Source organism: Centropristis striata, chromosome 1 (genome assembly GCF_030273125.1).
Source record: "Centropristis striata isolate RG_2023a ecotype Rhode Island chromosome 1, C.striata_1.0, whole genome shotgun sequence".
Classification (NCBI taxonomy): Eukaryota; Metazoa; Chordata; class Actinopteri; order Perciformes; family Serranidae; genus Centropristis; species Centropristis striata.
In genome coordinates this window covers 12,147,708-12,162,686 of record NC_081517.1, presented here as the reverse complement: position 1 = coordinate 12,162,686, position 14,979 = coordinate 12,147,708, and the positions used below count along the sequence as shown (strand labels likewise).

The following is a 14,979-nucleotide window of genomic DNA, read 5'->3' as shown; positions in this document are numbered from 1 at the left end:
GTTTGCGATCTGCAGATAACGAGCCTCACACACAAACATTTTTATAGGCAAAAAAAACAGGTCGGGACCACTTGTGATTTGTATTTTTACCATAGAAAAAATATGAAAAACACTAGCAAATGACACAAATTCTCTTGAATCACTTGTACGTGCCACATGAGAACTAATCTTTTCATGTACAATGAATTTTAAATAAGTGTTAAACTGAAATGTGAAGAATTTCTTTAAAATGCTGATTTTATATGTGAAGAAATAAAAACATTTCAACATGATCTGAAGCAGCAGGATTGTTTTTACTAAAAAATGTTTTAGTCATTTCATGTTCCTGTACAAACAAGTCGACGCGAGAAGAGTCAGATTCAGTCTGTGATTGGTTCGTTAGTACCTACATGAACTTCTGTTTCTTCCGAGCCTGAAACTGCTCCGTCTTGCTTTTAATCGACTTGATGAGCGAAGACAAACTGGGGTCTAGCGGCTTCTTCAAGGAGCCTCCAGCCGCCGGAGTGCCAGAGTCGTTTTCCCGTTTCTTCCCACCGCCGCCGTCCTCCCCTGGCGTGGGCGGGACCTTCTGAGGGCCGAGCGTGTCCTCCGCTCGCCTGCGCTGCTTCTCCGCCAGGATGCTCTGCGTGGCTTTGGTCTTCTTGTAGTTGGGGTGGGACGGGTCCAGGTTAAAGAGGTGGGACGTGAACATGGCCTGGAAACGAGGGTCTTTAACGTCCACCTGGACACACAGACGGATAACACAGATCAACAATAATGTACAAATGACAGAAAAAACTGAAGGAGATTAAGTCTCTTCCACATCTGCAGTGTGTTGGACAGTCAGTGTCTCCTCTGGTTTGGTTTCTTTGTGTAAACAAATGTCCTTCGTCTGTTGGACAGAATCTGTGAGGGAAAGAGCTGACACTTTTTTTCATCCACTATTTTTCTTGTCAATTTGCCCAAAAAAGTTAAAAATATACGAGAAAAAAATCTCAAATTGGGGGGGGGTCAATTTAGGAGAAAAAAAAAAATCACATTTACGGGGCGAAAAATACAATATTTTAACCCATGACAAGCATAATTTTTTTTTTTTTTTTGAGAAAAAAACGTAACAAATTTATATCCTTTTTCTCCTAAATTTGTGAGTTTATTCCCATAAATTTGTGACAAAAAAGTAAAAATTTTACGATAGAAAAAAGTTCCCATTGATAAGCAGAAAAAAAAAATCACAGATTTCAAGAAAATTTATAAAATTTTTCATGTACATTTATTACTTTTTGTAAATTTGTGATTTTTTTCCTTTTTGTCACAAATTAACAGGAAAAAACTCAGAAATTTAGGAGAAAAAAGTTTAGGAGAAAACAAATTCCTAAATTTACATGAAAAAAAGTGTCAATTTAGGAGGAAAAAATTAGATTCACAGGAAAAAAACGAATTTAAGAAAAAGCTCACATTGACAAGCAGGGGAAAAAATCACAGATTTCAAGAAAATTTACAAATTTATACAATTTTTCATGTACATTTGTTACTTTTTGTAAATTTGCGATTTTTTTCTTTTTTTTTACCTTTTTGTCATAAATTCACAGTACAAAAAACAAATTTAGATGAAAAAAGTTTATGAAAATAAAATCAATTTAACAAAAAAAAATGGGGAAAAAAGTGTCAGTTTAGGAGAAAAGAATCACAAATCTCGGGGAAAAAATCTAAAGAAAGTGCTCATATTGACAAGCAGAAGAAAAAAGTTATGTAAAATTACAACCTTTTTTTTCGTAAATTTGAGATTTTTCTCTTTTTTGTCACAAATTTACTGGGAAAATAATCACAAATTAAGGTGAAAAAAGTGCCAATCTAGGAGAAAAAATAAAATAAAAATTCAGGGAAAAACTCACAAATTTTTTTTTTTAAATGTATGATATTTTTCTTGTAAAACTTTCTTTTTGTAATTTTTTCCCCTCCATAAATATGTAACATTTCATAAAAATGTGTGCTTTTTCACTTTTCCCCTATGATAATATATTACTTTGGGTGAACCTCTCCCTAAATATTTTTCCTGAATGTAACGTGTCGTGTGATTGAACAGACCTGGAAGTCGTCTCCCTCCATCGGCGCCTCGCCCTTCTTCAGCAGCTTCTTCCTCTTCTTCTTGCTCAGGTTCTGCTGCTCCACGATCTTGTCGTAGTTGAAGTGTTTGTGTTTGTCGTCGTCGTCCTCCATCAGCAGAGCCATCTCCGCCTACACACACACAACACACACACAGATTGAAGCATTGCTCTTCAGCTGTTTTCAGAACCTCTGTCTCCACCTACTACTGTTGTGTTTCCCCACAATTTTTTCTCAACCATGACTCAGCACTTTTAGACAACTGCCTACATTTACATCAAATAGTGGACTGATTAGTCTACCACTACCCAAGTCTGACTCAATGAAGTTGTCAGTATTTTATATGTCATTTGCGTTTTGGAACAGTCTTCCAGGTGAGGTTCGTGAAATTAAGGGAAAGGCTGGTTTTAAAAGAAGATTAAGAATGTATTTGATGTCTACACCTTAATTATATCGTCATTTTATTTGAGTGTGGTTGGGCTTTGTGATACATGACTGTATAATGCTTTCTTTTTCTTTTCATTTGTATATATTTTATATTGACTTGAGTCAATTGTAATGCCTGTTGTGCTCTATTAAATATTATTGTCTGGACCCCAGGAAGACTAGCTGTCGTCTTGGCTACAGCTAATGAGGATCCTTTTAAATAAACAATATAAACATCAATTTGCATTTCTGATTGATGCATTACTCTTAAGCTGTTTCCGGGACCTCTGTCTCCACCTACTACTATTGTGTTTCCACACAAGTTTTTAACCATGACTCAGCACATTTAGACAACTGCCTACATTTACATCAATTTCTCTGTATGTCTGATTGATGCATTACTCTTAAGCAGTTTTCAGAACCTCTGTCTCTAAATATTACTATTTTTGTTTAATCGCCAGTCCTCTTCAACCATGACAAGATTTTAAGCAGCTGACTTAACTTCCATAATTATTTCTTCGTTTCTGATTGGTACATTGCCCTAAAGCTGTTTTTGGGACCTCTGTCTCTACATAATACTATTGTGTTATCACCAGTTCTCCTCATGAGCTTGTGTCTGGCACTCTGATCTGGATTTGGAGGCTGAACTCTGACCTTTTGTTTCTCCAGCTCCTCTTCCTCCTCTGCTGTCCGCTCCTCTTCCTCCTGCTTCTTCTTCTTCTTCCCCTTCTGTTTCTTCTTCTTGTCTGCAGAGACATCAGACAATCTCAAAAGATGTTCAGGTAAAAAATGTTCACACTCAAAACTCCATATGTTCTGATTTTTGGCCCATTTTTGGGATTATTATGGTAGATCTATCAAAAACAACAAGGATTTTATTTTTACATTTACATTTTTATTTAAAAGAAGCAACAAGGATTTTTTTAACTGGTATTAAAACAGTGTCTATTTAAAATTGGCGCCTCTAAATTACTCTAAACATAAACAAACTATGTTAAAAATCATTCTAGTTGTATTTATTTCCCCAAATTCTTGTATGCAAATTTAGTAGTATAAATGTACGGGTACAAGATTGCGCACCTGTAGCGGAGAGCTCCTCGGCGAAGAACGGGTCGCTGAGGTCAACGTCTGCAGGAAGCTCATCGTCACTGAACTCATCTTCATCAACTTCTCCCTGATACAAGAAAAAATATATACAACCGGTTAATGAAACATACGGAGGGAACAGAACTGAACTTTAAATATCTGAATCTCAGGTTTCTAAAGATTTAAGATTATTAACCCTCTAAACCCCAAGAAGCAGTTTGAGGGCGTTGTTCTAAGAAATTTGTGACTGGAGCAAGAACTTCCAAGTCCAGTTATGTCATAATATCATTTTTGGGGGGATTAAAATGGAATTTATATGTCACGTGACCGTTGGTCTCAGCAGAATCAATCATGTCTTCACAGTGTCTCTGAGGAGCAGAATTTAATGTTTTTAACAGGATCTGGTTAGTGCAAACGCTTTATTTTAAATGAGACATGGAGAATAAAGAGATTCTGACACAAATATCAACATTTAACAAAAGTTTTGATCACTTTTTATAACAGAAACTTTCCTAACCGATGATCTGTTCAAAGCCCGTCGGAAAGTTCAAAATCTGACGATAATGCCTGTTTTTACAGTTTCTTTCTACGATAAATGGTGGATTTTTGCCAATTGCTGTGTGTGTTCTGTTCTGTCAATCAAAGGCAAATTTATAAACATGTTAAATTATTTGCAGGCTCTGGGAGTAACTGAGTACATGGAACGGCATTGAGTGATTAGGATTCAAAACAAGGGAACTGTATTCTGTTAAATTACAGGAAAGAGGTGTAATTGGTTTCCCGATACATTTCGTGAAAATGAAAAAGGGTGCTGCAGTATTTCTGCCGCTCTGATTAATGGGATCACTTGTGTTGTGATTTATTGATGCATCTTTCTGAGTTTTAGGAATCTGGCATGTTATTAACTCTGTCATTCTTGTTTGTGTTTGTCCTGCTCACCTCCTTTCTTTGAGATTTCTTCTGTTTCTTCCTGTCTTTCTTCTTCTCCAAGAACTCCTCCCAGGGCGTCAGCGTGTCCTTCCCCTCCAACTTCTTCTGCACCAGCTGCTCCGTCGTCTCCCTCAGCCCTGCACACGGATCAAATGTACATTTAAGAAACTAACGACAGCTCAGACTGACAACTGGAGACTCTAGGGTTTAGTTCACGGTCACCCATTGATCACACTTTGTTCTTGCAGGTCACTGAGGGGAGCATGTTCAAAAATTTGTAAGTGCATTTTATGGTGGAATAAGAGAAGAAATGTCTTTATTAGTCCCACAACAGGGAATTGTTCACAGTGTTACAGCAGCAGCAAGTGAATAGAAAAAATAGAAAAAGTCGCAAGAAAATAACTATAAATAGTAAAAATATATATATTTTTATTAAATGGAAATATTTCTTCCTCCAGCAGTCAGACTGACATGAACTATGTATATAAAAATATGAACATATCCTGTTCATATTTTTTTCATATTTCCTCTTTGTTAAGAAATATAAAAAGGTAATAACAATTTAAACAATACTTTTTAATATTTGTTCTTGTTTAAATTGTTAATATTTTTTATATTTCTTCTTAATTTAAACAAGAAAAAAAATTGGAACGGTATATACAATATAGACAGACCATTGCATAGAGGAATATTGCACAGTCAATGAAGATAAAAAGTGTTTATTATAGTGCAGTTATTGTCAGTTAAACTACATTTTTTTAAGAAAAAGCTCACATTGACAAACACATTTTTTTTTCTCTTTGCAATGGTCTGTCTATATTGTATATACTGTTCCTATTTTTTATATTTCCTCTGTGAATAAATATAAAAATAATATTTAATTATTAATACTAATTAATACATTTTAATGATAACAATATAAACACTCATTTTTAATATTTCTCCTTGTTGAAATTGATAATACTTTTATTTCTTAATTCAAACAAAAGAAAAATATATTTTTTTAATACAGACAGACCATTGCACAAAGAAATATTGCACATTCAAGTTAAAATAAAAAAAAATCCTAAATTAAATATTGCACAGTGTTTTTATAGTGCAGTTTTGCTGAGTGAGTCTGTGAGATTTTAAGTAAAGCTGTGTTGCATGTAAGCATCTATGTGACCTAAATAAAACCAGCTCTCTCGCTCTTTAACAGACCTGGATGATGAAGAGCTCTTCTCTTACCTGGCACCCAGGTGATCTCCATCTCCATGTCTTTGTCCTCCTGCAGCTTCTTCTCTTTGTCCTGGATGCCTTTCAGCAGCTCTCTGTACTTGGAGATCTGTTCCTTGCTGTTCTTCTTCTTCTCTTTCTCCTTCTGGGGTTTCTTCTCCATCTCCACAACGGACTCCTCTGTTTGTTTATCTACGACAGAGACACAAAGACGTCACATAAAAAGACAACGAGGAGCTAAAACTACATCCACGTGTCTTTAGTTTCAGTCTCACCCTCTGCTGCTGTGTCATCGTCTCCAAACTCGATCCCTCCTTCCTCCTCCTCCTCCTCCTCCTCTTCTTCTTCGCTGGAGGAGGCCAAGTAAGCGTTGAAGTCCATGGCGAGCAGCTCGTCCTTGTTGAACTTCCTATTGAGGGCGGTCACACGCTCGTTGTCCGTCTCATCCCACGTCAGCTGCACCTGATTGGTTAAACACAGACTAACACACATCAGTCCCAAAGTCCTCTCATTTGTCTTTATTTATAAAATGTGTTTTTTTCTGGGGTTTTCTGAATAATAAATATTTTATTATATGTGCTCATCACTTTAATGTGGCAGCTGGTAATGATTTTGGTTATTATCAAGAAAACCATCTTGTTGTTATCATTATATTTGTCCAAACAAATGTACATTTAGTTGCACCAGGTATTAAAATTAACAAGAAATTGAAAAAAATGATGGTCTAATAATTTTTTCCATGACGGTATACAGATTGTTTTTTGTATTATTCATCTGAATTTGCAAAGTTGATTCAGTATAAAAAAGCAGAAGAAATCAAAATTAAGTCTAAAGTTCTGCCAGTACCACTAACCTTATTTAAAACCAATATCCCTAACTAGCAAACAAAGAAAAAACAACAACATACAAATATTCCTATTATAAAAATACCACCTGACAAAACAAGCAAGTTTTTTTTAGAGTTTTTTAAGATGTTACAATTACAAAAATCATGCTGTAAAGAGCTTCTTCTGACTTTTACTGTCTGTATTTTATTTATATAGTAACTGAGTCTTTTAACCTTTGATGTTGCGTTGGCAGATGAGGTGAACAGTTTGGGCGTGTAGGTCGTCAGGTTCACATCTGTCGCTGCGTCTTTTGGCTCCTCATCGAACTGAACTTCATCAGGAATAAATCTGTCAAAAAGGAATTGATTGGAATGTCATTGAACAGCTGACACAACACTACAATGGTGGCTTAAAGGGGTAAGATAAAGTCGTAGGAAAGGTGCTACTAAATCATGGTGGGGCAGAACTGATTAAACACAATAGTAGTATGTGGAGATGGAGGTCTCCAAAACAGCTTGAGAGCAATCCATCAGTCAGAAATGGAGAGAAAATAATGTAAATGTAGGTTCCCTAGTCATGGTTGAGGAGAACTAGTGATAAAACACAATGGTAGTATGTAGAGACAGAGGTCCCGTAAACAGCTTTAGAGCAATGCTTCAATCAGAAGCAAAGAAGAAGTGATGGAAATTGAGCCAGCTGTCTAAAAGTGCTGAGTCATGGTTGAAGAGGACTGGCAGTTAAACAAAAATAGTAGTATGTCGAGACAGAGGTCCTGGAAACAGCTTAAGAGCAATGCATCAATCAGAAACTGGAAAAATATTATGGAAATTTAGTCGGCTATATAAAACTGCTGAGTCAAGTTCTGAAAATAGCTTAAGAGCAATGCATCAATCAGAAATACAAATTGATGTAAATGTAGGCAGTTGTCTAAAAGTGCTGAGTCATGGTTGAGAAGAACTTTTTAGGAAACACAAAAGTAGTAGTTGGAGACAGAGGTCCCCGGAAACAGCTTAAGAGCAATGTAGAAAAATATACCTCCAGCATTCCCACCAATTTTCACTTTTCTAGATCGGCTTCAGTAAATCAGAATTGATTCTGTCTTCTCTCACCGGAGGTCCAGGACGGAGCAGCTGCTCTCGTACTCATAGCCGTCACACTCCTGGTAGATTTTAGCAGCGGTGTCGGCCGAGTCGCACTCCGCCACAGCGTAGAAATACTTCAGCCTCTTGAACTGGTAGTCACGCATCTTCTCTCTGTAACCTCTGAGAGGAAACACACATCATCAGATCCAGAGGAAGAACAAGCCCATTTGATTAATTTATTGAACCTTTATGTAAGGGTTTAGAATATTGATGTATTGTTGCATCAATTTTTGTGTTGATACCATTTGTTACACACATATGCTGCTGAATTAGGCATTTTTTTAATATGTGGGAGAATGAATACAAATGATCAGAAATCCTCTAGAATCCAACATTAAGAAAACATTTCTGCAAGAATTGCAATTTTCTGTGATGGTATGGCAGCACTTGTGTTGCCTGCTAAGAAACCCCCTTTATTGTGAATCTAGTGTGTCATCCATCCTCTGAATGCTCTAGGTCTCTAGTTTGTTGGTTGTAAAGTTTCATGAGGCTGTGATTATCCTAGAGGTCACAGCAGCTCATTTTATACACTGAGCTCAAGTTTCACTCACTAACATCATCACACATGAAGAACATTGGGCTCATTGAATCCACAAGAGTCTCAGCTTTCCAGTCAGACCCGATTTATGCAGCTCACAGACTGTTAAGGGGCCCCAGGATGCACAAATATTTACACACAAATAGGGCTGGGTGATGTGGACCAAAAGTCATATCCCGATATATTTACGCTGAATATCGATATACAATATATATCACAATATTCTTATCGCAAAGTGAGTCAAAAGTCAAGTCAAAGCCAAATATGACATGTCACAAGTAGTTTTTATTGAAACCGTTTGAGTGAACATAAATACTGTAAAACAGGAGTACCTTTTTAAAAAAAATCAAAGCTCCATAAAGTGCACATTTAAATAAAAATATCTTAAATAAAAATAGCCTATGAAATAAATTAGGCCAATCTTTTTCTGAAATAAATATATTTATATGAGAAAATAACTACATATGACAAACCTAAGGGCAGCACTTATATATAAAGAAATACATTTTTTTAAACTATATTGATATATGTGATATGGTCTAATTCCATATCACATTCAAAAATAATGCCAGAGAAAATGTGTTTTTCCTCAAACTGCATGTTATCAGCATAAAGAGGGTATGTCTGTAAGAGAAGACTTGCGGATACCTATGGCACCGTTTTTCAATCACATATCTGGAGCCTACAACAAATGTTCAACATTAACCCTGAGGAAGGATGCTGTACTTAGAGGTTCGCAAAAACACTGACTCCAACATCAGAGCGATGTAAGGAACCTGGGATGTGGGGATTTTTTTTTTCAAAGATATTTTTGGCCACTTTTGGGCTTTATTGATAGAGACAGGGTGAAGGGGGAGACATGCGGGGAAAGGGCTCCGAGTCGGATTTGAACTCGGTCCGCCCACTTGCAAGGACAATGTCTCTATGGTACGCACTCTATCAGGTGTACCACCGGGAATGCCCAGATGTGGTGATCTTAAAACATAAAAACATGTAAAATGCGTGGCTTGTTTCCACAAGGGGCAAGTATGTTGATGTTAGTTACTTACTTCTCCTCCTCTGTGTCGTCCTCCGAGTCGTCGGGCAGAGCTCTCAGCTCCGGAGGGCCCTGAGTCTCCTCCACCTGCAGCCTCTCCTTCCCAAACTCTGACGGGTAGATCTACAACAATACCCAGCATGCACTGCTGTTTATCTCTCTAACAGACAACATTCACCAGTTTGCACTTCACATGCCCTAATGTAAACCCTGTCCATACTAACGCAGACACTTTGAACAGACTTGACAGCTGAAAACAAGATGCAGAGTGGATGCATTTGTCTGATTATTAATCATTATTATTATTCATTATTATTATAAAGATCATTATTATAAAGAACAGGCTTCCATGGTGGAGAGGGGGTTAAATGGATCCATATTCTTAATTTATATTTATAATCTATAAACAAACTCATGTTTATAATCTGGAAAGGGGGGATACTTCTTCTGTTGCTCTTTCTGAGATTTCTTCCTTTTTCCCCCTCTGTTAAAAGTTTTTTGGGGGGAGATTTTCTTATCTGAATCAGGTTTTTGAGGACACATGCCGTCATATGTGGTTCAGAATCTGTGATATGGAGTTTTATATGATCACAATATGGCTTTTTAACCCTTTAATCCCCCAACAAGCCGTTTCAGGCATTTTTTTTTTTCTCTTTTTACATTCTGCTCACTGTGTCTTTGTGTTTCACTGCAACATATAAAATCTATATAAATCTATAAGTCCTGCAGCTCTGTGGAATCAGCACAATCATAGCTAGAAGTGGGAACAAGGGAAACCATGAGATAAGTATTTAGACATGTAGGAGAAATATGTTTGCAATTAATTTACAATTTATTGGTAGATAAAGATTAGTGTTAATATATTAACACTAACACACTGAGTCTAAGTAATTGCTAAGGAAGATAAATAAATCGTTAACTATTACTTTTAATGAAATGGCATGGGACTAAATAAATTGTACTTTTTCCCACTCCTTTTTGAATGTGTATACTACATTTTTCCCATGTAATTTATTAGTATTTTTTTCTTATTTTATTTGAAATTAACTTCTCAATCAATCCTAACCTTGACGGACAGCACAGCTCCTCCTTTGGGCACGAAGGAGTTGAACAGAGCCAGCAGGTCTTTGGCTTTCATCCGGTCCCAGTCCATGTTGCAGACGGCGAGTCGGGCAGAAACCTGAAGCACAAAACGTTCAGAAAACAGCATGTTAACAGGGTTTCATGGTCAGCTGAGCAGAACCTCCTCCTCCTCCTTCACACCAGACACCGCCTCACCTCGTCGCTTCGCTGAGCGTCTTTGGCGAGCTCTCCCCAGGCGTGTTCGATCTCCTCTTCCTCTTTCTTCAGGATCCGGTCCACGTCGTCATCGCTGTCTTCATCCGAGCTCGTCTCGATGTTTCCCTTCCCTCTGGCCAGATCCGGCCCGCTGTCACTGTCCTCGTCCGAATCTAGACCGGACTCATCCGATCCACTTCCCACATCACTCCCCTCCTCCACATCTTCATCTTCATCATCATCATCATCATCTTCATCATCATCCTCCTCCTCACTGCCGTCTGTAACACTGTCTCGCAGGTCAACATCCGCCTCTGCAGTTTGCTGCTCATCATCATCTTCATCATCTGAGGACAATAATAAAAAGTGAGGAATGTGAGGAACATGAGGAACATGAGAAACATGAAGCAAATGAGAACCATGAGGAACATGAGAAACATGAGACACACGAGGAACTTTAGGAACACAAGAAACACGAAGAACACGAGAAAGATGAGACATTAGGAACAGGAGAAACAGGAGGAACTTTAGGAACACAAGAAACATGTGGAACGGGAGAAACATGAGGAACATGAGAACCATGAGAAACACGCGGAACTTTAGGAACATGAGAAACATGGGATACATAAGAACCATGAGAACAATGAGGAACATCACGCACCCTCTTCAATGACTCTGACTCCTCGTTCAAGCTGCTCTCCTTTATCTTTACCATCTCTGCTCTGCACGTCTTTTCCCTTCTTCACCTCTCCTCCAGCCTTCACCAGCTTCTTCTCCTTCACTTTTTTATTTTTCTTCTTGCTCTTTCCATCCTCGTCTGAGTCCTCTGAGTCCTCTGAGTCGGAGACTTTGTAGAAGCGCTTCAGGTCCTCTGTGGAGGTTTGGTGGATGGGCCGGCCTCGTTTGTCCACCGTGTATTTCACCTTGAATCGCTTGTCGTGAAACATAGACTGGAAACGCTTGTCGATCTTGATTTTGTGTTCCTTCTCCGGCATCTCCCAGAACCTGGGGTCCTTCTGCACCCGGGAGAAGCGCTCATCGCCGTCCTGCTTCTTTTTGGACGACATGGTGGCGAACTGAACGTGTCACCTGACAGATAAAAACAGGACATATTATTGACAGACAAACAAATAAAAATGCAATAAAAACATATGGGCCTAAAAATAAAATCTTAAATATATAAAATGAAATTCAAGACCGAGAAAAACCTTGAAAAAGCGTAAGTACTGGATTTAAACTTCTTCTGAAAAATACATAGTTAATGAAAGACCTCAAAAAATTATAAAAAAATGAACAAAATGACTTAAAAATCTTCTATAAATTAATTGGCTGTCCTGTGAAAATCACAGTGTCTGTAAAAGTCAGAAAAACAGCTGGTATAGCTTTGTGACAAGGACTTTTCCAGCTGATCCTTGTTTTGTTTTTTCTTACTTAATGTCCTAAAAATCTTTCTAAAATCTTTTCAAAAATACAGACAAAAAATGTAATGAATTAATAAATATTAAAGTTTAAGGTAAAACATTGAAAAATGAAAAAATAAAAACATAATGACCAAAAAGAAATATATTACAGCATATTGAACTTTCCAGCTGATTCAAAAGATTGTTTTTTACTAAATGTCCTAAAAATTGTTTTAAAAATTAAAAGGCAAAAAAACTTAATGAATTAAAAAATATAAAAGATCTAAAAACTTTAAAAAAATAAATAAATAAGAAAATAAGGACATAATGACCTTAAAAAAATTCCTTTAAATATGAATAAAAACTTACAAAAAAAATAATAAATGAAAAATGCAAGTATGTACTCTTTACTCTCGGAATTATTGATAACTCTAGAAAACATAAAAATATATTTTAAATAAATAAATAAACGTAACTAAAAATTGATTGGCTGTTCTGTGACAACACAAGGGGCTGAAAACTTTGAAAAATGAAAATGAAAAAATAAAAACATATTGACCTAAAAGAAATATATTAAAAATATACACTTTCCAGCTGATCCAAATGTTGTTGTTTTTTACATAATGTCCTGAAAATCTTTCTAAAAATATAAAAATAAGTTCAAGATTGGCTGTCACGTGACAACATAAAGGTCTTAAAACATAATAAATTAAAAAATAGTGATATAATGACCTAATACATTCTTAAAAAATATAAAGATCCTAAAAATCATTTGAAAATAACTAGGACTCGAAACTTGTTCTAAAACTATAGAAGTAAATGAAAGAACTCAATACCTTTGAAAAAAAATGTTTTAATCAATTTGCCATAGTTATGATATAAGATTCAAACAGTACATTAGAAAGGCATATAAAAATGATTCAATAAAGTATAGTTACAAAATATAATAGTTAATAAAAAAGAGTAAATATTAAATAAAATAGCACAAAAAAGTAAATAAATAAATAAGTCTCTAAACTTGTTCTAAAAATATATAAGTTAATGAAAGAATTCAAAACCTTTAAAATAATAATTATAATAAGAAAAATTAAAAATTTAAATGAATAAATAAATAAGTATCTATACTTGTTCTGAAAATAAAGAAGTTAATGAAAGGACTCAAAACCTTTAAAATAATAATAATTAAAAACGTAATACTTTTAAATGAATAAATAAGTCTCTAAACTTGTTCTTAAAAGAACACAAAAGCTTAAGAATAAAAAACATCTTATATAAATATATTTGCTGTCCTGATCCAAAAGGGTTCAAAAGAAATGTATTTAGCTGAAGAAGGAGGAGAACTTTCTTATCACATTTTAGTGATAATACTGACATTTAAAAAAATAAATAAAAATGTATTACAGTACTTTCACTGTATTCTATCAGTTTGTTTACATTAGAGGCTAAATATCTGGTTACAGTTTCCTCTCTGGACCATAGAAAGTGAATTAAATGACCTTCAGAAACCAGTAAAGGAAGTTTTAAACCGAAACAAACCGTTAAACTGAGATAAATAGTCAGAAATGTTCTGATAAACATGTAAACAAACCGCCCGATCGGTGAAGACGGACTCTAACGGCGGGAAACACAGACAGCAGCTAACACAACACACATCACTGAGCCTGTAGCTGTGGAAATATTACGATAAATCACTTTAAAAAGACGTTTAAAATAAGAAAAAATGATTTTAAAAAATGAAGCTTACTTCTCCGCTCTGCTGCTACACGTGTTTTCCCGGCATGCAACGCTCTCGTGACCTTTTTCTTCCCACCCCTTTTTTAATACGGCAAGCGAGGTGGGACAAACGAAGTAAAACGCGTTACGAAAATAAATGAATATATCTAAAAGCGACAAAATAATAATAATAATAATATAATTTCTACTAAAGAGAAACAGTGAATGTTAAAAGAATATATATATATATATATATATATATATATATATATATATATATATGTATATATATATATATATATATATATATTAGAGGCAATAAGACATATCCACTAAAGAAAGACAGTATATATAAAAAAGCAACTAAAACATAATAACAAAGTGTCAGATGTAACCCACCAAACAGTGAATTGTAAATATAAAAAAGCATATGAAATGTGACAGAATAAAACAAGTTGGAATAACTAAATATAATTGCAATTAAAAATATGCATTACAGAAAAACAGAAAATATAAAAAATGCATATAAAATATAAAAAAGTCAATAAAATAACAAAATACAAGCGGCATGTAAAATGTTTTAAAAAAACATGATAAAAAAATGAAATAGGCGATAAAAAAAAAATATACATACAAAACCAAACAAATTTTATTAATAAAAGTCAATAAAATAAAACGGCACATAAAATATAACATAATAACAAAATATAATAATAATAATAATAATAGAAGCAATAAAAACAGTAAATGCTTAAAAATAACAAAATAACAAAAACATGAAGCGTTTAAAGGAGATGAAGATAAACTGTAAATATAACATATAATATAATAAGAAAAAAAATAGGCAATAAAAATATATCTACAAAAGCAGTGAATAATAAATATAAACAGGCATAGAAAATATCACAACTAAATATAAGATGCAATAAATGATAATAATAACAAAATATAATACAATATAAAAAATAAAGTAAATACAAAAAATAAAATGACACGCAAAATAAAGTAAAATATAAGATTATAAGAAAATATAAGAATCAATACAAACCATAAATATTACATATAAAAATGCTTAAAAATAATAAATAACATTTAAATAAAATGTACCATTTATAGAATATAAAAGAATAACCAAATAAAAAATATAATAGGCAATAAAAATATAATATAATATAAGCAATACAGTGAATACTAAAAAGGCATATAAAATGTAATTAAATAAAGTATACTAACAAAATATAATAAAATAAAAAAATAAAAATAAAAGGGCACAAAAATATAGTAAAATATAAGAAGCAATAAAAAA

The 14,979-nt window shown here is 34.6% G+C and overlaps 1 protein-coding gene across 2 annotated transcripts; it reads right to left on the bottom strand.

Annotated features, from left to right (window-relative positions):
• Window positions 1–68: 68 nt before the first annotated feature.
• Window positions 69–13,763, bottom strand: esf1 (ESF1, nucleolar pre-rRNA processing protein, homolog (S. cerevisiae)). Of its 2 annotated transcripts, none has more exons than XM_059331073.1 (14): window positions 13,705–13,763; window positions 11,222–11,649; window positions 10,561–10,907; window positions 10,349–10,462; window positions 9,296–9,405; window positions 7,676–7,828; window positions 6,800–6,914; window positions 6,015–6,201; window positions 5,752–5,931; window positions 4,534–4,661; window positions 3,589–3,682; window positions 3,163–3,254; window positions 2,065–2,214; window positions 69–721 (listed from the first exon to the last, which is right to left on the bottom strand). In XM_059331073.1, exons 2-14 carry the CDS (start codon window positions 11,625–11,627, stop codon window positions 386–388), a joined length of 2,412 nt encoding a protein of 803 aa, XP_059187056.1. In that variant the 5' UTR covers window positions 11,628–11,649; window positions 13,705–13,763; the 3' UTR covers window positions 69–385. The 2 variants fall into 2 exon arrangements, with proteins under 2 accessions (XP_059187056.1, XP_059187063.1); XM_059331080.1 differs by lacking the exon at window positions 13,705–13,763 and adding an exon at window positions 13,549–13,677.
• Window positions 13,764–14,979: the final 1,216 nt, after the last annotated feature.